The sequence below is a fragment of the Phyllobates terribilis genome, unplaced genomic scaffold (genome assembly GCF_046119375.1).
Source record: "Phyllobates terribilis strain yellow unplaced genomic scaffold, ASM4611937v1 Scaffold_5__5_contigs__length_657084704, whole genome shotgun sequence".
In the NCBI taxonomy this organism is placed as follows: Eukaryota; Metazoa; Chordata; class Amphibia; order Anura; family Dendrobatidae; genus Phyllobates; species Phyllobates terribilis.
This window is the reverse complement of record NW_027362765.1, coordinates 47,474,620-47,497,626: the sequence shown is the minus strand read 5'-3', so window position 1 is coordinate 47,497,626 and position 23,007 is coordinate 47,474,620. Positions and strand designations below refer to the sequence as shown.

The 23,007-nt window shown below is 41.9% G+C and overlaps 2 protein-coding genes across 2 annotated transcripts in view; both read left to right on the top strand.

Moving 5' to 3' along the window:
- The window catches only part of LOC141271922 (uncharacterized), a 68,142-nt gene that overhangs the window by 8,817 nt on the left and 36,318 nt on the right, over positions 1 to 23,007 (top strand). The window lies entirely within an intron of this gene.
- On the top strand, positions 2,549 to 22,657 carry LOC141270786 (uncharacterized). The gene is made up of 6 exons (XM_073680894.1): positions 2,549 to 2,625; positions 2,845 to 2,923; positions 3,053 to 3,232; positions 3,315 to 3,438; positions 6,795 to 7,426; positions 21,590 to 22,657. Exons 1-6 carry the CDS (start codon positions 2,549 to 2,551, stop codon positions 22,394 to 22,396), a joined length of 1,899 nt encoding a protein of 632 aa, XP_073536995.1. The 3' UTR covers positions 22,397 to 22,657.

Sequence of the window (23,007 nt, the reverse complement as noted above, 5' to 3'; positions counted from 1 at the left end):
CGTGTTTATCTAACTAATTTTGGACTGGTTTATGTAACACGTTTTTAATAAGGGGCAGAGGGATGCATGTCAGACCCTGCTACAGTTTCTACCAATACAGCTCCACATCCTAGGTAAACTATCTTTCACATAATGATATAGCTCTTTTCCTTCCTTAGCACTGGCACTTTGACTAGCCACTTGGCCGACATAAGAGGATAGTGATGCTATAATTTACATGCACTTGCACTTGAACATTACCTATTTAGACATCTGAAAGATCTTAAGCTTGTGGGCTATTTGTTCCCAGCATCTGTCACACTGCTCTTCATCGTATTTAGCGCTGCTTACTGCAATATATAGGAGTATGAGAGGTTCTATGTTTGTGCACTTTTTGCACCTCAAATGGGATGTATTTATACTTATTTAATACTATGGATGCATATCATCATTTTTTCTGTATGCATTGGTCTCTCATTATTTAGTCCCTCACACTAGAGGCACATGTTTTAAATATACAGTACAGACCAAAAGTTTGGACACACCTTCTCATTTAATGATTTTTCTGTATTTTCATGACTATGAAAATTGTACATTCACACTGAACGCATCAAAACTGTGAATTAACACATGTGGAATTATATACTTAACAAAAAAGTGTGAAACAACTGAAAATATGTCTTATATTCTAGGTTCTTCAAAGTAGCCACCTTTTGCTTTGATGACTGCTTTGTACACTCTTGGCATTCTCTTGATGAGCTTCAAGAGGTAGTCACCGGAAATGGTCTTCCAACCATCTTGAAGGAGTTCCCAGAGATGCTTAGCACTTGTTGGCCCTTTTGCCTTCACTCTGCGGTCCAGCTCACCCCAAATCATCTCGATTGGGTTCAGGTCTGGCGACTGTGGAGGCCAGGTCATCTGGCGTAGCACCACATCACTCTCCTCCTTGGTCAAATATCCCTTACACAGCCTGGAGGTGTGTTTGGGGTCATTGTCCTGTTGAAAAATAAATGATGGTCCAACTAAACGCAAACCGGATGGAATAGCATGCCGCTGCAAGATGCTGTGGTAGCCATGCTGGTTCAGTATGGCTTCAATTTTGAATAAATCCCCAACAGTGTCACCAGCAAAGCACCCCCACACCATCACACCTCCTCCTCCATGCTTCACGGTGGGAACCAGGCATGTAGAGTCCATCCGTTCACCTTTTCTGCGTCGCACAAAGACACGGTGGTTGGAACCAGAGATCTCAAATTTGGACTCATCAGACCAAAGCACAGATTTCCACTGGTCTAATGTCCATTCCTTGTGTTCTTTAGCCCAAACAAGTCTCTTCTGCTTGTTTCCTGTCCTTAGCAGTGGTTTCCTAGCAGCTATTTTACCATGAAGGCCTGCTGCACAAAGTCTCCTCTTAACAGTTGTTGAAGAGATGTGTCTGCTGCTAGAACTCTGTGTGGCATTGACCTGGTCTCTAATCTGAGCTGCTGTTAACCTGCGATTTCTGAGGCTGGTGACTCAGATAAACTTATCCTCAGAAGCAGAGGTGACTCTTGGTCTTCCTTTCCTGGGGTGGTCCTCATGTGAGCCAGTTTCTTTGTAGCGCTTGATGGTTTTTGCAACTGCACTTGGGGACACTTTCAAAGTTTGCCCAATTTTTCGGACTGACTGACCTTCATTTCTTAAAGTAATGATGGCCACTCGTTTTATTTACTTAGCTGCTTTTTTCTTGCCATAATACAAATTCTAACAGTCTATTCAGTAGGACTATCAGCTGTGTATCCACCTGACTTCTGCACAACACAACTGATGGTCCCAACCCCATTTATAAGGCAAGAAATCCCACTTATTAAACCTGACAGGGCATACCTGTGAAGTGAAAACCATTTCCGGTGACTACCTCTTGAAGCTCATCAAGAGAATGCCAAGAGTATGCAAAGCAGTCATCAAAGCAAAAGGTGGTTACTTTGAAGAACCTAGAATATAAGACATATTATCAGTTGTTTCACACTTTTTTGTTAAGTATATAATTCCACATGTGTTAATTCATAGTTTTGATACCTTCAGTGTGAATGTACAATTTTCATAGTCATGAAAATACAGAAAAATCTTTAAATGAGAAGGTGTGTCCAAACTTTTGGTCTGTACTGTAATTATGTATTTTGCTATTGTTAGTATTTTGTCTATTACACAATCACATTTTAAAATATTCTCTAAGTGTTCACGTTTGCTTACCTAGTCCCCTTGATGTAGGGTTCTCTTGGGTGGCAATTTTATTTTTTAGTACTGTTGGTGATACTACATTTGACCTATTCTTTTGGATTTAATAAGTTTTTAATAAACCAGTTGAAAACTGAAACGGAAAGTGTTCCTGTGACTACCTCTTTAAGCCGCCAAGTGAGTCGGTCTACCACACTCACTAAAATCGGCAAACAAATGCCACACTGCAGAACAAAATACCCCAATAGCACAACCAAATACTTCAGCAAAGCACAACATACCTCAGAATTAAATTCATTTTCCCCATACCAACTTGGTAATAACACATTCCCCATTTCTACCACATCATGATATGACCACAGGACTCAGTGGCTGTAGAGTTTGTGAAGATGCAACATGCTTTGAACTCAAACATGAAGTCGCTGCCATGTTGATCTATTCAACTCCAGTTTCATTTCATAAATATGACATCTTCAACTTTCACCTCCTATTAAGCCTTTCATTATTAACTCTAGTAATAGTATTATTACATGGGATTCTTTTTGATATTACATCAACTCCATTTTCTTTCCATTCAGGTTCCTACAATATCAGATCCTCTCAGTGGAGATCTTCTATATAAGAGAATTTTCCTGATTGACCATCAAGGTTGGATAGGGACAGAGACAAGATGGTGGAGAGGATATTACACCTCACCCTAGAGATCCTCTTCCGGCTTACTGGAGAGGTGAGAGATTCTGATGACGTCACATTACATCATTCTTATCTATGGGAATAACAGATGGACAGAACTGGAGAGGTGAGGTCTATGGAAATGTCTGTAGTGAGATTTATTAATGTGTCTCTCCATAACCAGGATTACACAGTAGTGAAGAAGACCTCTAGTGAGCGCTGTCAGGCCCCAGTGTCTGAAGGATGGGGAAGACCCCTGAGTCCAATCACAGAGCCTCCACCTCACCTCCTGATAAATGAAGACATCACTGACCAGAAGATCCTAGAACTCACCAACGAGATCATTGAGCTGCTGACTGGAGAGGTGACACTGCTGGGAATGCTGGGACATTATACAATAATGCCATGAAGGGGTCGGGTGATGACTGTATCATTGTATGTGTCAGGTTCCTATAAGGTGTCAGGATGTCGCTGTCTATTTCTCCATGGAGGAGTGGGAGTATTTAGAAGGACACAAAGATCTGTACAAGGACATCATGATGGAGGTTCCCCAGCCCCTCACATCACCAGGTAATAGGCATGACTATTTATTTGTTGTAGTGAAGCTTGCCGTAACAATATTATCCTGTTTGTAAAAAACAATATTGTTACTTAATTACCTGACCACACTACTGCACTGTCTGCCTTTGCTATATATGAGGTATTCCTACTTTTGGGGCAGTCAGAATACCAAGGTGGACTGCAGTGACCAATCAGGTTGACTAGTTCCCTATTTAAACTTCCCCCTGACTTAAACTTTTTTATTCTGTTACCTGACTCGTTTACTGCTTCTGTGCTGTCTCACTCTTGGTTTAATACTTGGATTCGACCATGAACATTTTTAATTCCTCTCTCGCATGCTGATTTTATCTGTTTTTGTCCTCTTGTTTTTGATCCCAACTATCCTCATTTCTTTGTCCATGCTTGCTGAATTTGTCCTTGTTTCAATTCCTCTGACCTTGACCCAGCTTTGTGACTATTCCACTGCCAATTGCTCCAGCAGTCATCAGCTACAAGGTGGATGGAACCCAAGAGCTGTATATGTAAAGCTGATTGTACTGATTAGATAATTGAGTGCCAAATGACAACTACCCAGTATGAAGAATCACTCAACTTGGCTGCGCCTGCATGTTGTCTCTATGAGAACATTTGTCTAAAGTGCTGCCCGAATCATCTGCGGGTTCAGTCAACTTTTATCTAATGTGAATGGATGACTTACCGTATCTTTTCGGACTATAAGACGCACCGGACCATAAGACGCACTCCAAATTTTGGGGCAGAAAATAGGAAAAAAAATATTTTTTATAAGATGGGGTCTATCTTATAGTCTGAATAGGTACGGTATCTTACCTGGGGGATGGTTGCGCGGGGATCACAGGAGGCAGGGTCCTTCAGGAAACCGGCCCGGCGGAAATGGAGGAATGCTGCGGACTCTGGATACGTGAAGCCAGTGCTCCAGCAGCTGTGAGTTGTGGTGGTGGTGCAGCAGGATCGCAGGTCCCTCTGTTCCCTGCCTCAGGAACCCGGCGGCGGCAGCAGAAGAGGTGAAATGCTGCGGGGCCGGAGTCTGACTGGGGCCTGTCTGTGGCCTGTCACCTGCTGTCACCTGTATGATGTCTGGGGCCTGTCACCTGCTGGGGCCTGTCACCTGCTGGGGCCTGTCCCTGCTCGGGCCTGTCACCTGCTGGGGCCTGTCTCCTGCTGTCACCTGTATGAAGTCTGGGGCCTGTCATCTGCTGGGGCCTGTCACCTGTATGAAGTCTGGGGCCTATCACCTGCTGGGGCCTGTCTTCTGCTGTCACCTGTATGAAGTCTGTCACCCTCTGGGGCCTGTCACCCGCTGGGGCCTGTCACCTGTATGAAGTCTGGGGCCTGTCACCTGCTGGTGCCTGTCTCCTGCTGTCACCTGTATGAAGTCTGGGGCCTGTTACCTGCTGTCACCTGTATGAAGTCTGGGGCCTGTCACCTGCTGGGGCCTGTCTCCTGCTGTCACCTGTATGAAGTCTGTCACGTGCTGGGTCCTGTCACGTGCTGGGTCCTGTCACGTGCTGGGGCCTGTCACGTGCTGGGGCCTGTCTCCTGCTGTCACCTGTATGAAATCTGGGGCCTGTCACCTGCTGGGGCCTGTCACCTGCTGTCACCTGTATGAAGTCTGGGGCCTGTCTCCTACTGGGGCTTGTCTCCTGCTGGGGCTTGTCTCCTGGCTGTGAGTGGTGTCCGGCGGTGAGGCAGAGGAGCGTGTGCGACTTCCAGTGGCCGCCGCCATCTTCCTGAGGCCGTGATCTACAGGAAAATGGCCGCCGAAGCTCCCGGTCGGCACATGCCCCAGCTCCGGCGGCCATTTTCCTGTAGATCACGGCCTCAGGAAGATGGCCACATCCACAGGAAGCTGCACGCGCTCCACTGCCACACTGCCCGACGCCGCTCACAGCCCGGCACAGGCCCCGGCTCCTCTGCTTCACCGCCCGACACCAGCCACTCCAGCACAGGTACAGGCCCCGGCTCCAGCCGCATGTCACCTCTGCCGCCGCCGGAGGACCCTGCGATCTCCGCTCCACTACCACCGGTAAAGTAAGGTTCTAACCATAAGACACACCCCCCATTTTCCTTCCAAATTTGGGGGAAGAAAAAGTGCGTCTTATAGTCCGAAAAATACGGTAATTTTATGCCTGTGTAGCAGCTCACCTGGGACTAATAGGTTATACACTAAAAAGCCACAACTGACCCTGCCGGAATCTGTACAGACTAGATATCCTGACTCCACAGTTCCTAGTGGTTCCTGCGGGTACAGAGGTAGCCCTAAGAACTGACTAGCAGATGGAAATTCGGACCTAACTGCCCAAAAATAGTCATGCTGTGGCTTTTAACCACAGCAGCCCTGTGTCACCGCAGGCTTTCCACTGTTTCCCCGCACAATCACTTCTTCTTGCAGACAAAACAGTGGTTTCACTGAGCTGCTATAGTTAAAGCTGCGGAATGACCTCTAGGTGTGAATGTAGGTTTATTCAACCAGCCCTTCAAAAAAAATATCACTCACTTTTTCCCAGTTAAAAAAAAATAAAAAAAATTAAAAGATTTATTTGGTAGTCCAAGCGTCCTCTGCCTATAATTGTTCCATGTGCTTTCAATTTGTGTTCCATGGTACATATGGACAGCACAGAGACAAATACATTTGTGAACTAGCTCTTTTACGGATAGGAGACCTAGTAAATCCTTCCTTTGGCACAATCTATTATGCTTTGATTTATGGCAGACCTGGAGGACATAGTTTGGCCTTTGGTTGGAATAGCAACCCATATGAGTTGATGGAGTGACAGAGGGAGTGATCTTCCTCTATCAAACTCCTTACATTCTGCAGTTGCTATAGACAGTGGCATGTATGGGGTTAATCAAATTAGGATGTTTTGCAAATTTTGTTTCCAATTTTTCATTATTTGTATATCATTATCATGTCTTTCGATCCTGTGCGTGTCATAATTCTACAATTTTTCCTTATTGGTGTTGCAATTTCAATGTTGAGGAGTGTACAATTGTATAGTTACAGTGACTGTTATGAACACAGCAATACCAGATATATTTCAATTTTTTTTCTAATAAAGCAGGTTTTGAAATAAAAAATAATTATTTTGCATTCTTTATTGTCACTAATGTCCACCTAGCCTAGCCCATGCGGTCATCCTAACCAACATGTGCCTTAACCCAAAAAATTACATGATGCATCTGTACGTCATGGTGCCATAAAGGGGTTAATTAGTTAACCACTGAATTTGCTGCATGCTTTGCAATTCGTATGTACATTTTTATTTAGACATTTCAGCATTAAATTAATATAATATTATTTTTTTATTATTTAAAGCTGAAAGAAAAACTTCATTTATTTTTGCCAGGCAATTGTATCAGAAGCTCAATTGGACATGTGATGTCTTCAGATATTAAAGTTGAGGATCATGGGATTACAGAAGATACATATGAAGCACATGCTGTTATCCCAACTATGCCCTCAGCTCTTCCTATGAAAAACCTGTCATCTAATTCTTTACCACAGCTCCTATCTTCTGATTCGTCACAAACTATTCCACAAAGCCAAAGTCGCAGAAAGGATATTGAACAAAAAAAACCTCATACAGTGGGGAAGCTATTTTCATGTTCAGATTGTGGGAGATGTTACACTCGGAAATCAAATCTTGTTGACCATCAAAAAACTCACAGAGGGCAGAAGCCATATTCATGTTCAGAATGTGGAAAATGTTATAATAGGAAATCAAGTCTCATTAGACATGAGAGATTTCATACAGGGAATATGCCATATTTATGTTCAGAATGTGGGAAATGTTTTACCCAGAAATCAGATCTTGATGTACATCAGAGAAGTCACACAGGGGAGAAACCATATTCATGTTTAGAATGTGGGAAATCTTTTATCCAGAAATTTCATCTTGTTAGGCATCAGAGAAATCACACAGGGGAGAAGCCATACTCATGTTTAGAATGTGGGAAATGTTTTAACGAGAAGTTACATGTTGTTAGACATCAGAGAAAGCACATAGGTAACAAGCCATTTTCATGTTCAGAATGTGGTAAAAGTTATAACGTTAAATCACATCTTCTTACACATCAGAAAATTCACGCAGTTATGAAGCCATTTTTATGCTGAGAATGAAGAAAATGTTGTTCTTCGATAACCAGTCTTGAGGCTCTCAACAGTACTGCCTCAACAAGTACATCCAACAGTTACTGTCAAAGTGAAGTTACCAATAAATGTCTGTGTTCCAAAATAAAATCCAGATAACACACGTTTATGTCCGCCATGTGTATAAAAATATTTCCAGTTAATATATATACACACGCCTTAAAAATTGTTTCAAATTATTAATAAATGTTCTCTTTGTAGTACATGCTTGTGTTTGGGCTTATTTTTCTTCTATACTCAGGAACTATGGAGTTGAGTCAGAACTGGTAGCCATATTGTGTATAAATAGTAGGGGGAAAATTACACTATAGATTCCAGATGACATTCTTTCGTTCTCTTGTTTTCCTTGGAAAGGACTATTTCATTAAGGATAATCTTATTTACCATATTTTACCACTGAGCCTGGATAGAAAGTCTTCTATAATAACTATAGTGTCAGAAACAACATAGTTCCCTGTGCTATGCTGACTTTGTCACTTCAATTTATCTGTGAGCTATGAAAATAGCGTAGCTGGCTCCATAATTCCACCTCTGGAGGTTTTAGCTGGATGGAAGGATTCTCATTTCAACCATGAAACGCCAAATTCTCTTTTACCTGCATCAAAGTTACAGTCACATTTGAGACCAAATGTCAAGACTCCTGATAGCTTTCCAGCTACAGCCCTGCTCATCGTTATTGGCACCCATGAAGTTTAAGTACATAATGTGGAATCTCCTGAAAAAAAATTAATCAAGTCAAACAGTTTTTTTGTATAGAGCACTCATGTTAAATACAAAAGATCAAATGATAAACAATAATTTAAAACAGGGAGGGAAAAATAGACCTAAAGCTTGCTGTGTCACTGGTATTGGCACCCTTTATATTAATTTAATATGGAAACACATTTTGACTCACCTGTGGTAAATCACAAAAGAGATTCACCTGTTATTAATTGACGGCGCCCATCTGACATGAATTAGCCAATGAATGATGACTTCAGTATTTTAAAAAGCCACATGGTAGGCCCTGTTCCTTCATTACAATGGTGAAGAAAAAGGAGCTGTCTGAGGACATCAGAACTACTATTATTAGCAAACACAAGACTTCCAAAGGGTATAAGGCCATCTCCAAAGACCTTCGTATCCCAGTTTCAACAGTGTACAATGTTATTAAGAAGTTTGTCAAGCATGGAACTGTCAAGAACCTCCCTGGTCGTGGGGGAAAGAGGAAGATTGACAAGAGATGTCTTCGAAGGTTGGTGCGAATGGTGGAAAAAACACCACGTCAAACATCCAAAGACTTGAAGGCCAACCTGGAACAATCTGGGGTCATGGTTTCAACCAATACCATAGGCTGCACACTAAACAAAGCAGAGCTTTATGGGCGAAGGCCAAGGAAGAAACCATTGCTGAAGAAAAGACATAAAAAGGAACAACTGATCTTTGGCAAAGAGTACCTTGACAAACCACAATCCTTCAGGGAAAATGTTCACTGGACAGATGAAACAAAAATAGAGCTTTTTGCCAATGCCTGTCTATCGCCCTACACGTGCCCTCCGTTCTACAAATGACCTAAGACTAACATCCCCCATAATCCGAACCTCGCACCTCCGTCTCCAAGACTTCTCTCGTGCCACGCCAGTTCTCTGGAATACACTACCCTAGGTGATCCGACTGATGCCTAGCCCCCACTTCTTCAAGCGCGCTTTAAAAACCCATCTTTTTAAGCAAGCCTACCACCTTAACTACTCAGTAAATTAACTTTCCCCTGTTCTCTCCTTCTAAATATTATTCAGAATCTGTTCCCTACTCTTCATCTGTCTCCACACCCTCCATGCACAAGATAACTGCACTCGGTATTTGAGTATTGCACTTAAACATACAGGCTGATGACCGGATCATACAGCTTTATATGAAAATCCCCATTTCCTTGTAGAATGTAAGCTTGCGAGCAGGGACCTCACTCCTAATGTAACTGTTTAAACTGTCTTAAATTGTATTGAATTTATTGTCTGTACATTTCCCCGCGGAATTTGTTGGCGCTATATAAATAAAAATTATTATTATTATTATTATTAATGGAAAGCAACAGTTTGTTTACTGATGGTGTAATGAAGCTTATACGAAAAATAACACTTTACCAACAGTTAAGCATGGTGGAGGATCCATAATGCTGTGGGGTTGTTTTGCTGTGTCTGGTACTGGAGGCCTTGACCGTATCACAGTAATCATGAAATCAGAGAATTATCAAGAGATTTTAGAGCGAAATGTCATCCCCAGTGTAAGAAAACTTGGTTTGAGTCGAAGATCATGGGTCCTCCAGCAAGACAATGACCCAAAGCACACATCCAAAAGTACACATGAATGGTTGAAAAAGAAAAAACTGTTTTAAAATGGCCAACAATGAGTCCTGACCTCAATCCCACTGAAAATCTTTGGGGTGAGCTGAAATCTGTCATTGGGAAAAAGAACCCTGCAAACATTCAAGAGCTTGAACAAACTGCAAAGGAAGAGTGGGAGAAAATTCCAGCTGAGACGTACAAGAAGCTTATAGATGGCTACAAGAAACATTTCGAGGCTATCAGCAATGCCAAAGGGTGTGCAACCAAAAATTAATTAGGGTTTGACTTTATTGCTGCACATGCTGTTTATTCTGTTTTTTCTTTGAAATTGCAACATGGAAGTTGAAAAACAATGTTTTATTGTTGTATTACTTTGGACATCTAATTAAAAAATCCTGAGGATATAACTTTGGTACATTTCCATTTATTTCTGAAGATATTGTACAGTCTATGAAAAAAATTAATTAATGGTCAGCAGCACTGCAGTAATTTAGATGTGCAACCGCTCCATCCTCTGATGAGAGAGAATGATTTGTTTGGACCAGTGCTTCTTAAAATATGAAGCCGGTCTTATAGGAAAAGGGCAGGTGCGAGGTAGATATAAACGAAGCAACAAAATTAAAGTTTAGTAAATGAATGGATGGACTGCCGTACCAAGACAGGTTATCAAACTTGGGGTTATTTAGTTTGGAAAAACAAAGGGTTTGGGTATAGATGAGAGAAAAACTTTGCACAATCACGGTCCAGGTCAGAGCTCTCTAGCCGTGAACAGGTGCTGCGCAAATTTCCTGACCTTGTGGGATCCTGGGTTCATCTTATGATTTGCTTGCCGGAGTGTCGTAACCTGTGTGCGCACGGCGCACAGTTGACATCACACCAGGCTGGTAAATCAAATGCCGCACAGATACACCTGGAAGGTCAGGAAATTCGAGCAGTTCCTGTCCGTGGCCAGAAAATTATGAACTGGACCGTAGACCGGGATTGCACGAAGCGATTTGCTCATCTCTCGTTAGGGTAATCTTATTACTATTTAAAATATGTAAGTAGACTGTACAGAAGTCTTTCTAATGATTTTTTCACATTTAGGTCAGCAATGATGTTAAGGGTGGCATCTTCTATGTGTAAAGAAGGTTTCTTGGACGTTTCATTGGGGAAAACAGTAACCATGAGTTATATGCTGCCATCTGGAGGCTGACATTAAAAATACATCTTAAAAAAAAAGATGAATCCTCCCCTACAGCCTATATCTGGCCAGACGACACCCAGCTATTCAGTTTAGTTAAGTGTCATGTGGAAGCAGACACATTTCTGAGTTTCAGGCCTATTTTTGCTTCTTTTCTGCCACTGTGTTTCACTCCACAAAGCGACGAACAGTACAGCCTGTAGTTGTCAGTCTGTATACCCTCTTGCCGGAAAAGCAGGACTATTTTAGCTGAAGACAGTTGGCGATCAGGTACACGAGGCTGACGTTCATTTGCCTTTAGACTCCTGCCCTCTATAGTGTGATGTGTTGCATGGAGCAGAAGATGGATCCAGGATTCTCAGGACTACAGGATCAAGCCTCTTCAGAACAGCTACCAGGAGGATTCCTGAGGAGGGTACATTACTGGTTATGCCTAAGGTAAGGCCAGGCCAAAGGAAGGCCCCTTACATCAATTGGAGGAGAATAGAACAGGACATTATGAATACCCCATCAGTCGAGAGCCACCCAGATTACCAGCCACGGTGGCTGGCTGAGCACCCGCCATGAGTCTGCTGGTGCGCAGAAAGTGGACTGACCTACACCTGAAGGGGTGGTTAGAAGGGTCTAAAGCTGCTCGGAGGGAGTCCATAGAGGAGTCCCAGACCGGTGGATGGGTTATCAAGTTTAATATAAGAAAGGGCAGGGGTTCCTACAGAAAGAATGGACCAGGGACGAAGTCTACGACATAGTGAAGCACAGGTAGCTGCCCTCACGAGTAAACAGTCTGTATCTGGGCGAGATTGTTGAGTTTGTGAAATGTTATATCCGACAGAGCTGGTACGCATCTGATGCATCTTCAAACGTGGTAGGGCATATTAGAAAGAGACCAGGAGGTTTTCAAGAGAATGACTAAAAGAGAGACCTGGCAGAAGTGGGCTGAAGAGGCCCCCATTAGCTTTCTGAAATTGCAGAGGACCAGGAATCCTGTGAGAAGATGGCAACTGATCAGTCACCGTCAGAGTCCGAGGAGGTATGTGAAAACCTTCCAGGGAGCTGCGGGCCTGCCAGATCTTAGTGAGGCGCAGTCGTTTAGCTTGGGGAATTCACAGGCTGGGGAATCAGGTCTTGCAAAGCCAGGGCCCATGGAAGACAACAGGGCCACAGTGGGCCAGGTGATCTAAAAGTTCTGAGTCACCAGTTATGGTCCTACCCAAGTGGGCTGCGGGAGCTTCACTTCAGGAGAAGACCCCGGACTCAGCAAGTTCCCTGACCAGCCCTGGAAGTAAAAAAGGCCACCCTCCCCCACTGCCTGGGCCGGCTTCATGAAGCAGAGGCGAGATGGCCGGAAGAAATCTAGAGGAGGAAGGTTGGTCTGTGCCTAATTATCCTTTATGCCTGAATGTAAAGACTGCCAGTTATCCAGTAAAAGTTTGATTGTTTTTATGAATATTGTGTCCCCTGGATTTATTGCTGCACTGGTTCCAGAAGAGGAATTCCTGGAGTCAGAGGAGGCCTGTGGGTCAAAAGTAAGTTGGAAGCACCACGTACACAGCGGGACACCTTTTGTATGTAGGCTGCCAGTGTAAGCAGGGGCAGCAGCTCGCCCATGACTACCTCGCTCAGGCAGTTTACACATACATCAGACATTACACACACATCACATAGACAGTTCTGCTCCACTCAAGTCGTCATACACACACAACTCAGCTCATCGAGCACCATGACAACCAGCACAGCAGAGTCCTGCATACCTGCATACGCTGAGGCACCTGATCATGTGACCCCTGACTCCTCCCCTCCTGTGACCTCATCACAGGTCCCGTAAACACAGAACAGCCATATATGTGGTGTGCGGCTCTGCAGGTGGAGGTATGTGGAGATTCCCCACTAATGGACACAGGGGACATTAACCCCTCTATTACCGGAGATAGTGCCCCCCTTCCCCCAAAGCAGCACTCACAGTTCTGTCTTGAGTATATCATGCATATATCCCAAGCGCACTGGATTTTGAGAGCTGTGCCATGTAGCTGAATATAGCGATGGGTCAGGAAACCAAAAGATCCCTCCTCCTCCATTCAGGGCCATCTGAGAGAGCTGATGTCACAGTAAGGGGTGGAGGCTTCACCAACATGCAGAGGTGTAACTAGTTTTTCTGGCACCTGGGCAAGAATTCAGTTTGGCGCCCCCTGTCCCCACAAGCACATATGCGATTTGAATACTTACTCATGAAAATCGCATATGAGTGAAGTGGCCATGTAATGACTGCTGGAACCAGCAATCACAGCTAAATTCTAACAGTGAGTATATTACACACTGTTAGCATTGGGAATGCTACAGGGCTTCATTTTATAATTAAAGGGCTTGCTAGGTGACTGCAGGCTTCTAAATTCTCACAGTGCACACTGCTGTCAGGATTCTCTGTTGCCGGCAGTGAGAGTGGATGGTCAAGAGAGCACAAGCATTCAATTTGCATACTTTTATACACCTAGACTTGTCCGACCTCGTTCAATTCATTTTCATTGAGTGAGGCCACACATGTCTAGTCAGTACGTGATCACATGTATGCAAATCGCACACTTCAAGTTTCATGACCTCCCAATCTCACTACCAGTACCAGAGAATCCTGACAGTGTGCAGAGCACACTGTGAGAATTCAAAAGTCTGCAGTCACATAGAATGACTGCAGACCCATCACAAACTTGAACAACCCCTTTGATGCTCCTAACATAAATAAAACATAGTAAGCCTTAACTTGTCAGATGACACAACACTTTATTAACATAACCATGTATCACATAATCTTACAAGTTATGGATTGTTACATGTGTACAGAATCAAAAACAGCACAAGAATCCATCACCAGAACCACCAGCAGTACAGAAATACATCACTAGAACCCCCATTAGCACAGAAACACAGCATCACAACTCTCATCAGTAGAGAAATCTATCATTAGAACCACCAACAGTAGAGATACATCATCAAAATCACCAGCAGTACAGAAATACATCACCAGAGCCACCAGCAGTACAGAAATTCATCATCAGAATCACCAGCAGTATAGAAATTCATCATCAGAACCACCAGCAGTACAGAAATACATCCGTATAACCTGCATCAGTACAGAAACACACAGCATCAAAACCTTCATCAGTACAGGAATAAATCACAAGAACCATCATCAATAGAGGAATACTTCACCAGGACCACCATCAGTACATGGTACATCAATTGTAATATCAGATCAGACTCCTATACATTTGTACCGCATGAACCTCTTATAGACGCGAGTACAATGGATCACTGGGAGACTGTGTGCTGCTCCTTCTAAGGGACGGCTGTCAGTTTAACAACCGGCTCAGAGAACGGCCGCCTCAGAGTCCGGAGGGTGGCAAAATGCAGCCGCCGGGCAGACACCTCGGACCGCCGTGTCAGGCAGCCCAATGGCGCCCCCCTGCCAGCTGCACTCGGGGCAGATGGCCCGCCTGCCTCCCCCTAGATACGCCTCTGCATACCAGGAAGCAGCAGTGTGTGCTGGTAACTTAGAGGGGGCAGTATATAAAAATAATTCAGTATGTACTCTAAATCCCTTATAGGAGAACTAAACAAAAAAATATATAAATATTAAAACTTTCAAAAATCAGAAATATTTGACTTTTTCACTATTACCAAAATAAAAAAAATACAAAAATGAAAAACAAACATTTGGTATTTCCAATTCCAAAAAAATATAATCTATCAAAATATAAAATTATTTCACTGTAAAGAAAACAAAAAATCGAAATGCCAAAACTAGTGTCCTTTTGGTCATTGCACGTTCCCCTCTAAAATGCAATAAAAAGTGCTCAAATCGTCATTCGTATATCAATAAAAGCGGCTGTTCTATCTCTTAAAAAAAAACACTCCGGCAAATAGCTCTATAGACGGAAAAGGTAAAGTTCTTACTTTTTTTTAACCACTTACGGTATATATTAAAAAAACATACACAACTTTGTTATTGCCGTAATCGTCTTCACCTGAATATTCATATTGCCTGGTAATTTTTTCTGAAAAATCATCTCCATAAATACCAGACCCCAAAATGGCGTTATTGTTTTTTCAGCATTTCACCCAATAAGGATTTTTTTCCCTACTTTTCAGTATACTGTTGTAGCTTGTGCAAAAAAACAAGTGACTATGTAGTCACTTGTTTTTCCTATGACTACGTTGATGGAAAAATAAAAGCATTATGGCTCTTGGGGGAGGAAAAAGTGAAAGCACAAAATTGAATGTTTCAGAAAGGAGTTAAACGGACCAATCAGCTTGATATTGCCCCCAAAACCATCCCCACCATGTTATTTGCTTCATTTATTGCTGTGCACAGGGTGATATTTGTGGCCACATCAGCAATTATGTTAGTGATTACATTCATAGAGCTGCTCAATTTACGCTGCTGATTTTCTCTGAAACTTGTGAAAGAGATTTATTGAAATGTCACTCTTATCATCATCTGTGATGCACTACAGATTTTCTGCAAGTCACAATTTGGGAACATGACATTAGGTGTGTTTTAATTGTCCTGAGTTCTAACCTAGGAGAAGCTGTACAGCTCATAAGTCAAGAGATCCTGCTTACTTTGCCAATTTCACTTCTAAGGGCTCATGCAGACATCCCCGGATTTCGGTCCAGTCACGTACCACAATGCACAGACTGGCCGCAAGTCTCCCGACCCGATTGTGGTGGACTCATAGAAATATATGAAGTTGTCACGCTCGGGTCGGGAGAGCCATGGCCAGTCCATGCATTAGCACGACTGGCACGGACGTCTGCATGAGCCCTAAATCATGCTGTGTAAGCCAGGTGTATTTGCACTCTTGTCTCCCACTTTGCCTATTCTCATCCTTCCAATACTGGACGATATTGATCGATGTGAAAGAAGAATGTCAGTCAAGATCTCTAGTCTATTTGATCCTCTGCAACTCTTGTGTAGTTTCTAGACTTGCGCTGGGTCCTATGGTTTTATGATCATCTTGTCACAATAGGCCATTAGGACCTTGCATGTTAGCTAGAAAGGATTAAGAACATGTGGTGACATCATGATTACATGACTATATGTCCTGCACATGACAGAAGTTTCTTCTCTGGAGCCCCTGATTGTGCCAAAGCCTTCAAGTATTGTTCTATAACAATTATGTGCCATACATATTGGCATTACCTATGCGTCTAGTGGTTGTTGAGTTCACGTGACATTGTTTTGACACTGACATGATAAAATGTTTAAATCATGTTCTAGTCAATATGAACTTTATGGTGTTACATCAGCTCATCTTCCCATTCAGGTCCCTACAATATTGGATTCTCTCAGTGGAGATCTTCTATATAAGAGAATTTTCCAGATTGACTCATCAAGGATGGATAGGGACAGGGACAAGATGGCAGAGAGGATATTAGACCTCACCCTAGAGATCCTCTTCCGGCTTACTGGAGAGGTGAGAGATTCTGATGATGTCACATTACATCATTTTTATCTATGGGAATATCAGATGGACAGAATTGGAGAGGTGAGGACTTTGGAAATGTCTGTAGTGAGATTTATTAATGTGTCTCTCCATAACCAGGATTACACAGTAGTGAAGAAGACCTCTAGTAAACACTGTCAGGTCCCTGTGTCTGAGGGATGGAGAAGAACCCTGAGCCCAATCACCGGGCCTCCACCTCACCCCCTGATTCATGAGGACATCAATGACCAGAAGATCCTAGAACTCACCTACGAGATCATTGAGCTGCTGACTGGAGAGGTGAAATTGCTGGGAATGATGGGACATTATACAGTAACACTATGATGAGGTCAGGGTGATGACGGTATCATTGTGTGTGTCAGGTTTCTATAAGGTGTCAGGATGTCACCGTCTATTTCTCCATGGAGGAGTGGGAGTATTTAGAAGGACACAAAGATCTGTACAAGGACGTAATGAAGGAGGTTCCCCAGCCCCTCACATCACTAGGTAATAGACATTACTATTCATTTGTTGTAGTGAAACTTGGCCTAAAACGATTAACCTGCTTGTAAAAAAACAATATTATTACTGAATTACCTGACCACACTCCTGCAGTATCTGCCTTTGCTATATGTGAGGTCATCCTGATCAGCCAATATTGGGGCAGTAAGTATACCAATAGCAAGGTGGTCTATAGTGGCCAATCGGGATGACTAATTCCCTATTTCAACTTCCCCCTGACATCCTGTCCTTTGCTAGTTATAAGCATTTATCCTGTACCTGATGCAAAATTTCTACTTTTTTTTATTCTGTTACCTGACCCAGCTCGTTTACTACTTGCTGTCTGACCCTTGGATAAATACTTGGATTCAACCATGAACTTTTTTAAACCCTCTCTTGCCTGCTGATTTCATCTCTGTTTTTGTCCTCTTGGTTTTGATCCCAACTAACCTTGTGTCTTTGTCCATACCTGCTGAATTTGTCCTTGTTCCCAACCCTCTGATCTTGACCCAGCTTTATAACCCTTCCACTGCCAACTCACTCCAGCAGTCATTAGGTACAAGGTGGATGGAATCCAAGAGCTGTATATGTAAGGCTGGCCATACTCATTAGATAACTGAGGGCCGAATGACAGCTAACTACCCAATATAAAGAATCGCTAAACTCAGCTGAACATGCCTGTGGTCTCTTTGAGAACACTTGTCTAAAGCGCTGCCTGAATAAGTCTGCAGGTTCAACCAACTTTAATCTAATTTGAAGGGGTAACTTAAGTCTTGTTAACTTAAATGACTGTACATCAAATGGTCTTCTTACTTTTGTTTATTACGTTTACCAATAGGCTAGGTTTAACACATACGTCCTCTATAGACATGAAAGTTAGCTGAATTTGTCAATTTCAGCTATGTAATGTGTATGGTGGCCTCTTGATTCTCTCACGACAGATAATATTGAGGAAGAAAAGGATCAGACAGTTGGAATTTAAACACCGGATCCTTTTGTTTTCAGAAGATAAAAGTTCTTCTCTACCCATTGTAAATACTTCTTCCAACTTGTGGGATACATCTTTCTCTGTTCTGACCCTCTCATATATAAGACAAGTGGAAATGAGTGCTCTATTGATAGGACTAACATGTTCCTTAAAATCACTTGACATACAGTACTGGTCAAAAGTTTGGACTTCTAGATGAAACTAGAAATGACTGAAAGAATGTCAAGGGTGTGTAAAACTGTCATAAGAGTAAAAGGGGGTACATAGAGAAAATAACAAATGTTCTGGGGTTTTTTCCACACATATTTATTTACTCTTTGTTTCCATATGTGATTCTTCGCGGTTTTCATGCCTTCAGTCTGAATTTATGTGCAATAAAAACAAACCAAGAAAACCATCACAGGTGTGTCCAAACCTTTGACCAGTATTTTAACTGAGTTTTGAAGTGATGGGGAGGAGTTCTTTGGCAAATTAAAAAATATATATTTTATAAGCATAAGGATATGATATGACCAGCTGAACATCAACCATCAAAAATAAAATGAGGACAAACTGAACCTCACAAGCCAGACCAAACTAAAGTCTGGATTATTACACTAAATTAAAGTAGTATTAATAAGTCAAAGCCTTGCCATCACTAAGCTGTAACATCATCATTAACCTCTTCCTGATGGATAACGAACATGTACTTTAGTTGCTGGTGTATGATCTGGGCACAAGAGTTGAGCCTGCTCCACAGAAAGCAGGTACTAGCTAGATGGTATAAGACTGAGTTCACATGCAGTAGTCATGCTGCGGCTTTTAACCACAGAAGCCCTGTGTAACTGCAGGCTTTCCAATGTTTCCCTCCACAATCACTTCTTCTTGCAGGCATACAGTGGTTTCAGTTATGTGGTGTAGTTAAAAGCTGCAGAATGAATAAACCTACATTCACATGCAGAGGTCTGTCAGCCCCTCAAAAAAAATTAAAAAAATTATATATTACTCACTTTTTCCCAGTTAAAAAATAAAAACAAAATTAAAAACTAAATTTATTTGGTATTGCAGAATTTGCCTATAATTGTTCAATGTGCTTTCAGAGTGTGCCTCATCGTGCATATAGACAGCACACAGATGAATACAAGTCTATCTGAACTAGCTCTTACACTGACAGGAGGCCTAGTAAATATTTCCTTTGGAACAATCTATTATGCTTTGAATTAGGGTAGACCTGGAAGACTTTTTTTGGCCTTTGGTTGGAATAGCAACCCATAAACTTCCCAATTCTGTTGCAATGAATTGATGGAGTGATAGAGGGAGTGATTTTCCTCTATCAACTCCTTACATTCTGCAGTTGCTATAGACATTGGCATGTAGGGGGTTATATATTGTGGTACCTTGTTAGCCAGAAAAACTTATGTAAATACTTTTATGCCCAAAAATGACAAAAGTATTCTCGGAGTGATACCTTAATTGGTTAACCAGAAAAAAAATATACAGTACAGGCCAAAAGTTTGGACACACCTTCTCATTTAAAGATTTTTCGGTATTTTCATGACTTTGAAAATTGTACATTCACACTGAAGGCATCAAAACTATGAATTAACACATGTGGAATTATATACTTAACAAAAAAGTGTGAAACAACTGAAAATATGTCATATTCTAGCTTCTTCAAAGTAGCCACCTTTTGCTTTGATGACTGCTTTGCACACTCTTTGCATTCTCTTGATGAGCTTCAAGAGGTAGTCACCGTAAATGGTCTTCCAACAATCTTGAAGGAGTTCCCAGAGATGCTTAGCACTTGTTGGCCCTTTTGCCTTCACTCTGCGGTCCAGCTCACCCAAAACCATCTCGATTGGGTTCATGTCTGGTGACTGGAGGCCAGGTCATCTGGCGTAGGACCCCATCATTCTATTTCTTGGTCAAATAGCCCTTACACAGCCTGGAGGTGTGTTTGGGGTCATTGTCCTGTTGAAAAATAAATGACGGTCCAACTAAACGCAAACCGGATGGAATAGCATGCAGCTGCAAGATGCTGTGGTAGCCATGCTGGTTCAGTATGCCTTCAATTTTGAATAAATCCCCAACAGTGTCACCAGCAAAGCACCCCCACACCATCACACCTCCTCCTCCATGCTTCACGGTGGGAACCAGGCATGTAGAGTCCATCCGTTCACCTTTTCTGCGTCGCACACAGACACGGTGGTTGGAACCAAAGATCTCAAATTTGGACTCATCAGATCAAAGCACAGATTTCCACTGGTCTAATGTCCATTCCTTGTGTTCTTTAGCCCAAACAAGTCTCTTCTGCTTGTTGCCTGTCCTTAGCAGTGGTTTCCTAGCAGCTATTTTACCATGAAGGCCTACTGCACAAATTCTCCTCTTAACAGTTGTTGTAGAGATGTGTCTGCTGCTAGAACTCTGTGTGGCATTGACATGGTCTCTAATCTGAGCTGCTGTTAACCTGCGATTTCTGAGGCTGGTGACTCGGATAAACTTATCCTCAGAAGCAGAGGTGACTCTTGGTCTTCCTTTCCTGGGGCGGTCCTCATGTGAGCCAGTTTCCTTGTAGCGCTTGATGGTTTTTGCAACTGCACTTGGGGACACTTTCAAAGTTTGCCCAATTTTTCGCACTGACTGACCTTCATTTCTTAAAGTAATGATGGCCACTCATTTTTCTTTACTTAGAATTTGTATTATGGCAAGAAAAAAGCAGCTAACAGTCTATTCTGTAGGACTATCAGCTGTGTATCCACCAGACTTCTGCACAACACAACTGATGGTCTCAACCCCATTTATAAGGCAAGAAATCCCACTTACTAAACCTGACAGGGCACACCTGTGAAGTGAAAACCATTTCCGGTGACTACCTCTTGAAGCTCATCAAGAGAATGCCAAGAGTGTGCAAAGCAGTCATCAAAGCAAAAGGTGGCTACTTTGAAGAACCTAGAATATAAGACATATTTTCAGTTGGTTCACACTTTTTTGTTAAGTATATAATTCCACATGTGTTAATTCATAGTTTTGATGCCTTCAGTGTGAATGTACAATTTTCATAGTCATGAAAATACAGAAAAATCTTTAAATGAGGTGTGTCCAAACTTTTGGTCTGTACTGTATATGCAAGCTTTCAGAGCACAGAGGCTCCTTCTTCGGGAAGGTTTACAAATGAAGGAGCCTGTGTGCTCTGAAAGCTTGCATATATATATTTTTCTGGTTAGCCAATGAAGGTATCACTCCAAGAATACTTTTGTCATTTTTGGCCATAATAGTATTTACATCGATTATTTAAAGCTGAAAAAAATCATCTTATTCTTGCCAGGCAATTGTATCAGAAGCTCAAGTGGACATGTGATATCTTCAGATTTTAAAGTTGAGGATCCTGGGATCACAGAAGATACATATGAAGCACAGGCTGTTATCCCAACTATGCCCTCAGCTCTTCCAATGAAAAATCTATCTAATCCTTTACCACAGCTACCACAGCTCCTACCTTCTGATTCATCACAGACTATTCCGCAAAGCCAAAGTCACAGAAAGGATATTGAACAACAAAAAACTCACACTGTGGAGAAGCCATTTTCATGTTCAGATTGTGGGAGATGTTACACTCGGAAATCAAATCTTGTTGACCATCAAAAAACTCACAGAGGGCAGAAGCCGTATTCATGTTCAGAATGTGGAAAATGTTATAATAAGAAATCAAGTCTCATTAGACATGAGAGATTTCACACAGGGAATATGCCATATTTATGTTCAGAATGTGGGAAATGTTTTACCCAGAAATCAGATCTTGATGCACATCAGAGAAGTCACACAGGGGAGAAGCCATTTCTATGTTCAGAGTGTGGTAAATGTTTTATCCAGAAATCACACCTTGTTAGACATTTCAGAATTCACACAGGGGAGAGGCGCTTTTCATGTTCAGAATGTGACAAAAGTTATAATGTTAAATTACATCTAGTTGCGCATCAGAGAACTCACACAGGTGAGAAGCCATTTCCTTGTACAGAATGTGGGAAATGTTTTAATCAGAAATTTCATCTTGTTAGACATCAGAGAAGTCACACAGGGGAGAAGCCATTTTCGTGCTCAGAATGTGGGAAATGTTTTAACCAGAAATTGCACCTTGTTAGGCATCAGAGAAATCACTCAGGAGAGAAGCCATATTCATGTTTAGAATGTGGGAAATGTTTTACCGAGAAGTTACATGTTGTTAGGCATCAGAGAAAGCACACAGGTAAGAAGCCATTTTCATGTTCAGAATGTGGTAAAAGTTATAACGTGAAATCACATCTTCTTACACATCAGATAATTCATGCAGATATGAAGCCATTTTTATGTTGAGAATGAAGAAAATGTTGGACTTAGATGACCAGTCTTGTTGTCCTCAAAATGTGCATAGGGACAAAACCATATTCATGTCCTGAATGTGGAAAACATTTTCTTTATATTTTGAATGTGTATTATTGAAAAAAAACACAATATAATTACATGCAACAGTTACAGTCAAAGTGAAGTCACACGTTATATATCATAAATTAAAATATATAGAGCTGAAAAATGTATGTAATTACCAATAAATGTCTGTGTTCCAAAATGAAAATAAAATCCAGATAACACACCTGCATGTCCGCCATTTCAAATGATTAATACATGTTCGCTTTGTAGTACATGTTTATGTCTGGGCTTATTTTTCTTCTTTAGATGTTACGACATTGACTCAGGAACCATGGAGCTGAATCAGAACTGGTAGCCATATTGTGTGTAAATAGTAAGGGGAAAATTATACTATAGATTCCAGGTGCCATTTTTTACTTGTCTTGTTTTCATTAGAAATGACTATTTCATTCAGGATAATCTTATTTACCATATTGTACCACGCAGCCAGGATAGTCTACTGTAATCATTATAGATTCAGAAACAACATAGTTCCCTGTGCTGTGCTATGCTAACTT

What these genes read in the sequence shown, in the direction of transcription:
- LOC141270786 (XM_073680894.1), top strand. Translation starts at nt 2,549, where the DNA reads ATGACCACAGGACTCAGTGGCTGTAGAGTTTGTGAAGATGCAACATGC. An exon ending in CCAGCCCCTCACATCACCAG is followed by an intron (nt 3,439 to 6,794) that starts GTAATAGGCATG and finishes TATTTTTGCCAG; the next exon opens with GCAATTGTATCAGAAGCTCA. An exon ending in GTTTTAACGAGAAGTTACAT is followed by an intron (nt 7,427 to 21,589) that starts GTTGTTAGACAT and finishes AGTCACAGAAAG; the next exon opens with GATATTGAACAACAAAAAAC.